Below are 4,998 nucleotides of genomic sequence, written 5' to 3' on the forward strand. Positions count from 1 at the left end.
GATACGATTGGATATCGACATCATAAATATACGATTTGAGTATTCGGATACGGTATCGGATGTTGGATATTCGGACTCGGATACGGACAGATCTCAACCCCTCTAAACGGATTCGGTTTCGAATACGGTCAGAAAATATCCGTACCATTTTCATCCCTAATTGTTGGGCATGCATCGTCATGGTCTGCAGCTTATAGATTAATATAATGGTTTATTGTATTGTATTTGTGATGGAATCATCAAACAGGTATACCTTCTGCAGATTCTGTCTTCATTTTGTCATCTTCGAGCAATTTCATGAATTTTCACTACAGAAATAAAACTACTCATGAAAATTTAAGGCACTGTATGTAGCTGTAACATGATCAGTCAAAACTTTGGCAGAATTCACTTTTCACAGCAGGCACAAAAACAATCTATTTTTCCTTGATAAACCATAGTCTTGAACAAGGACAGTGTGTACAGAATAAAGATGTGATTTGGGTGTGGAAAGAAACCCACAGTTTCATTCATATGATTCCTACTTTATTTGTCATCCCTTTGGATGAGACTACCTGGGTATGTGATAAGTCTCTTCAGACAGTAAAACAACAGGGTGCCTCTTCAGAGAGGAAGAGAGACCCCCAAAAGAAAAGAAAAGAAAAAAGATCAAAGGATATTCCTGGTGGAGGGCATTGCATGTGCCAACTCTCATCCAAGGCAAAAATTGGAACTTAAATTAGAAGGAAAAAAAGGATCTATACACTAACAAGGAGTAACTCTGCCATGGATCGGTCAGTCGAAGCTCGACGACCGGCTCCATCTTCCCTTCAGATACTCTTCCAAGGAGGTGTTAGCTGCAATGAAGTCGTTGCTGCTGACAGAGGCGGAGTCGTCGTCGACATCGAACGCGAGGTTGATGTATGACTGGATGTTAGCGTTGCTCCTCGGCGCTGGCGGTGTCATCACAAATTCATCGCTGTCGCTGCTCTCGTATGACAACCCGACTTGTGATCTTGCCCACTTGAGGATATCATTGTCCCCTTCGAGAAGCTTCAGAACCTGGTGTGTACATTCAGATGCTTGTAAGAAAATTATAAACAGCATGAACACTTGCGCAAAACAAGCATCAAGAAGGGGGGATACTTACAGCATCAATTTCAGGACGGCTCTGAGGTGCTTGTCTGATGCAGAGGGATGCAGCAAGGGTCATCCTCTCAACTTCATCGGTATGGCCTTCAGTGGGCAAGTTTGGATCTACAAGTTGTGTGAGCTTTCCTTCTTGTATGATGGAATTTGCCTGCACAAAAGAAACAGCAATTAATTATCTGTTCCAACCAGAGGAAAGTAACCATTACTTCTAAAGCATACACATCAATTTTGAAATAAAATGCCACTTACCCACATCACTAGGCTCTCCTGCCCTTTTGGACAACCAGTGCAAAGCGGTTTCCTGCCAGAGATGAGCTCCAGAAGGACAACGCCAAAAGCATACACATCAATTTTGTTGTTCACCTTGCCATGCATGAAGTATTCAGGAGCTAAGTATCTGTCAAGACATCTCTATGTCAGTAAGGCAATTGCTACACATGGCAAAACTGTGAAACAATTGTTAATAAGACAACTAACCCGAAAGTTCCTGCAACTTCATTGCATGTCATCTGAGATGTCACATCAGCAGCCCAGACTGCGAGACCAAAGTCCGATAACTGCATCATCACACACACATGTTGAAAAAAGTTTGAGTTCGCTTAATTTTGATACTGCACACTAACTTGATGTATTCTGTGCTATCAGACAGAAATATTACCTTTGGTTCAAAGCATTCTGAGATGAGAATATTTGATGACTTGACATCCCTATGGATCACTGGACGACTGTTGTTATCACTATGGAGATACTCCAGAGCATGAGCAACTCCCACAGCCACGCTGAACCTCTCAGTCCAACCAAATATGCTCTTGCATTCTTTTTCACCTGCACAATAACAACGTTAGGATCACTTTACATGGCAACATCATAGGCAAAAAGCTAGCAGGTCGTGAAGCAGCTAAACACACCGTGCAGTATCTCTTCCAGGCTGCCTCGTTGCAAGTACTCGTACACTAACAGAAGATCATCATTCTTGAAGCAGAAACCAACAAGGGATATCACATTCTTGTGGCTGAGAGAACTGACAATCTCAATCTCTGACACAAACTCCTTCAGTACCTCTTCAGAATACTTCAGGATCTTCACTGCTAGCTCCCTGCCATTTGCCAAACAGCCTCTGTACACTTGACTAGTGCCTCCTTGTCCAACTACACACTCTGCACAAGCAACCAATCTGACAGGTTAACACTATATTATGCCTACAAAAGTTTGAAGTGACCTCTGCACATGTAGAAGTAGGTGTTATAACAGAGAAAAAACAGATATGCATACCTGGCGAGAAATCAGAGGTGATCTTTGCAAGCTCACAGTAACTGAATGAAGAATAAATGGATGAGAATTTCTTTTTGAGCAAGGTCAGTTCCTCTGGAGTTTCCTTCTCCAATTCTTCGATCACTACACAGGACTTTCCTGAATTGCTCCTCGAGGGAACAATCACACGGTCACGGAGGATATGACTGGCGCTCGTGGAGTCCGGTCTTGTGGTTCTGTATTCTGAATGGACTGGTGATACAGCTGAATACCTGCCTGGGAGCCGCATTGCCCACTGCACCACAGACATCTTCGACTTGTCAGGCGCGGAAGCTTTCCGGTCTGGCAAGAACTTCTTCCTCAGTAGGGGCCAGCCAGTTGCTACTTCTGGCGATTCGTGCCGGCAACCCTTCACCGGGACTAATGCTAGTGAAACTTCTTTTGGCCGCGCGGGAGACCTCATTGGCATGGTGATGGCACGAGACATGCACCTTCTGTCCTTTCCATTCTCATCCCAGAGTTTGTCCCCTATCATGGTTGACAAGAGCTTCCGGTAGCTCCTCCTTGGTGTCTCAGGTACTGCATTTCAAAATCCACACTTGAGCATACTGGATTCATAGCAGCTCTGAAACCACAGAATGAACAAATGCAAATGAAATTATTGAGCTGACATACTTGCGCTAGTGCTTTGGTAGAGTTCATGTTGCACCCCGTGTCCAGCATCTTTATGGTAAACGACTTTGCCATTGTTCACTGCAAGGACCGAGCAGCTGGCTGGAACTCTCTTTGAGCAGTACTTGGCAACTGATGTGAAGGAGGATCTACATGGTTTGAGGGGGGGAAAAGAACAGTACTTGTATGTATCAGAATCTAATGTATTTGGACAAAGATGGCAATACTTAGTAAGGCAATGTATCAAATTATGTACCCGAATGACCGGGAATTGTTTGCAACGCCAAGGATGAGATGTGCTGCGCTACAAGCAGCCGCTTCTTTGACCAGAGTTTTCCGGATTGATGATCCTCCACAGACCTTGAGCTCCAAATTAATCTGCGAGTGTAAATTGAAGATCAAATTGATGAGAATTCTGAGGCAGCCTTTAATAAAAAAATGCAAAGTTGCAGCAACTGTCTTGCCAAAATAAAAATAAAGAAAGAAATCTGCAGTTCAATTGTAGTAGGAAAAATGAGCAGATCGGTGGTTGCCAAAAAAGAAGAAAGAAATCAAGGCGCCCGAAACTTGAAGGCGTTGGAGGAAAAAAGAAAAGAGAAAAACATGACCATCCAGTAAGAAAGTGGCGGCAGCACGAGTGATACGGCAGAGAGGTTGGAGACTTTGAAACGAACGAGGAATTTGACGGGCTGCTGGACTGGACCAGAATTTCACTCACGGAGAGCATCTTTGAAAGCGAAATCCAGGAGAAAAGGTCAGAGCTTTGAACGGCCAGTAGCATCGAACGAAACCCAGAGCCAGATGAACGGCTAGCGAATAAAACTTGTAATCAAACGGTAAGATTTGGGAGGGAGGGAGGGAGGGACGGACCTGCTTGAGGTTGCAGAAGCCGTCGTAGACGGCGAGCACGGAGGCGAGCGAGTCCGCGGCGGCCCTGCTCCGCTCATCCAGTCCCACGAGCAATCCTGGAAACGACGAGAGAGAGAGAGAAAGGTAAATAGGGTGGGGGGATTAATTTCACCTCGTGAGAATCGTCAAATGGGGAACGAAACGGGGTTCCCAAGTTTGCATGTGGAGCGAATCGAAGTACTAATAAACGAATGAACGGGACGGAGCTTAGCAATCCATCCATCCACAGAAGCAAGCAAATCCCAACCCCAGCAGCAGAAACGCTCCACGGCTCCAGGGATGGATGGATTAACGCTTCCCAAACAAAACGGCTGGCTCAGGAGGAGGAGGAGGAGGAGGAGGGGCCGGCGGGGGAGCGGGCGGGCGGTACCGTCGGCGGCGGTGGCGACGTGGAGGGCGACGACGCGGTCCCCGGCATTGGCGACCTTGACGAGCGCCCAGGTGAGCAGCTCGCGGCTGGCGGCGTCGCTCCTGATCCCCACCACGACCGTCCTGGACGGGGACGCCGGCGCGGGCGACGGGGGCGCCTCGCACTGTAGCAGCCGCTGGCGGCGCACGCCGTCGGGGACGAGCAGCCTCATGGCGCCGTGCCGCTGCCACTGCCGCCGGCGTCGGTCGGTCGATGCCTCCGAGGCCCGGGCTCGGCGCTCGCTCGCTCCTTGGTGGCGACACAGATGAGGAGAGGGGAGGAGGGAGAGAAGGGGGGACTGCAAGTGAGAAAGAAGAAAGAAAGAAAAGTGGGGGGATCCGCCTTCCGCGGGAGGCTGCGTTTTATGCGGCCTCCTGTTTCTTGACGTTGGGCCCTCCCTGCTCTGCCCCCGCGGTGAAAAACGTCTCCTTCCTCTCCCGTTCCGTCCCGTCCCGTTTCCTCTCTGGTCGCGGGTTTTTCGTTTCTTTTTCTACTACGGACTCGTATGCAGGCGGCTGCGGACGCGGGCTGCTGCTTGCTTCCATCCAACTCCTCGGCGGCTCCGTATATTTTTTAATGAGTTAAATCTGTGGCAGGTCTATTAACTTTTGGTCGGATGTCGTTTA

The 4,998-nt window shown here is 47.9% G+C and overlaps 1 protein-coding gene across 2 annotated transcripts; it reads right to left on the minus strand.

The window, feature by feature from the left end:
- Window positions 1-399: 399 nt before the first annotated feature.
- On the minus strand, window positions 400-4,718 carry LOC136490030 (protein kinase STUNTED-like). 2 transcript variants are annotated; one of them, XM_066486530.1, is made up of 11 exons: window positions 4,334-4,718; window positions 3,925-4,019; window positions 3,311-3,432; window positions 3,058-3,203; window positions 2,404-2,961; window positions 2,040-2,288; window positions 1,790-1,956; window positions 1,609-1,688; window positions 1,381-1,528; window positions 1,130-1,279; window positions 400-1,041 (listed from the first exon to the last, which is right to left on the minus strand). In XM_066486530.1, the coding sequence occupies exons 1-11, from the start codon at window positions 4,542-4,544 to the stop codon at window positions 775-777; spliced, it is 2,193 nt and encodes a 730-aa protein (XP_066342627.1). In that variant the 5' UTR covers window positions 4,545-4,718; the 3' UTR covers window positions 400-774. The 2 variants fall into 2 exon arrangements, with proteins under 2 accessions (XP_066342627.1, XP_066342628.1); XM_066486531.1 differs by lacking the exon at window positions 3,925-4,019 and having other exon boundaries at window positions 4,334-4,532.
- Window positions 4,719-4,998: the final 280 nt, after the last annotated feature.

Source organism: Miscanthus floridulus, chromosome 10, assembly GCF_019320115.1.
Source record: "Miscanthus floridulus cultivar M001 chromosome 10, ASM1932011v1, whole genome shotgun sequence".
In the NCBI taxonomy this organism is placed as follows: domain Eukaryota; kingdom Viridiplantae; phylum Streptophyta; class Magnoliopsida; order Poales; family Poaceae; genus Miscanthus; species Miscanthus floridulus.

Coding starts and splice junctions, on each gene's coding strand:
- LOC136490030 (XM_066486530.1), bottom strand. CDS start 4,544: ATGAGGCTGCTCGTCCCCGACGGCGTGCGCCGCCAGCGGCTGCTACAG. Junction 1,529..1,608: donor GAAGTTGCAGGAACTTTCGG/GTTAGTTGTCTT, acceptor ATGTCTTGACAG/ATACTTAGCTCCTGAATACT. Junction 1,280..1,380: donor AGGAGAGCCTAGTGATGTGG/GTAAGTGGCATT, acceptor TCTTTTGTGCAG/GCAAATTCCATCATACAAGA.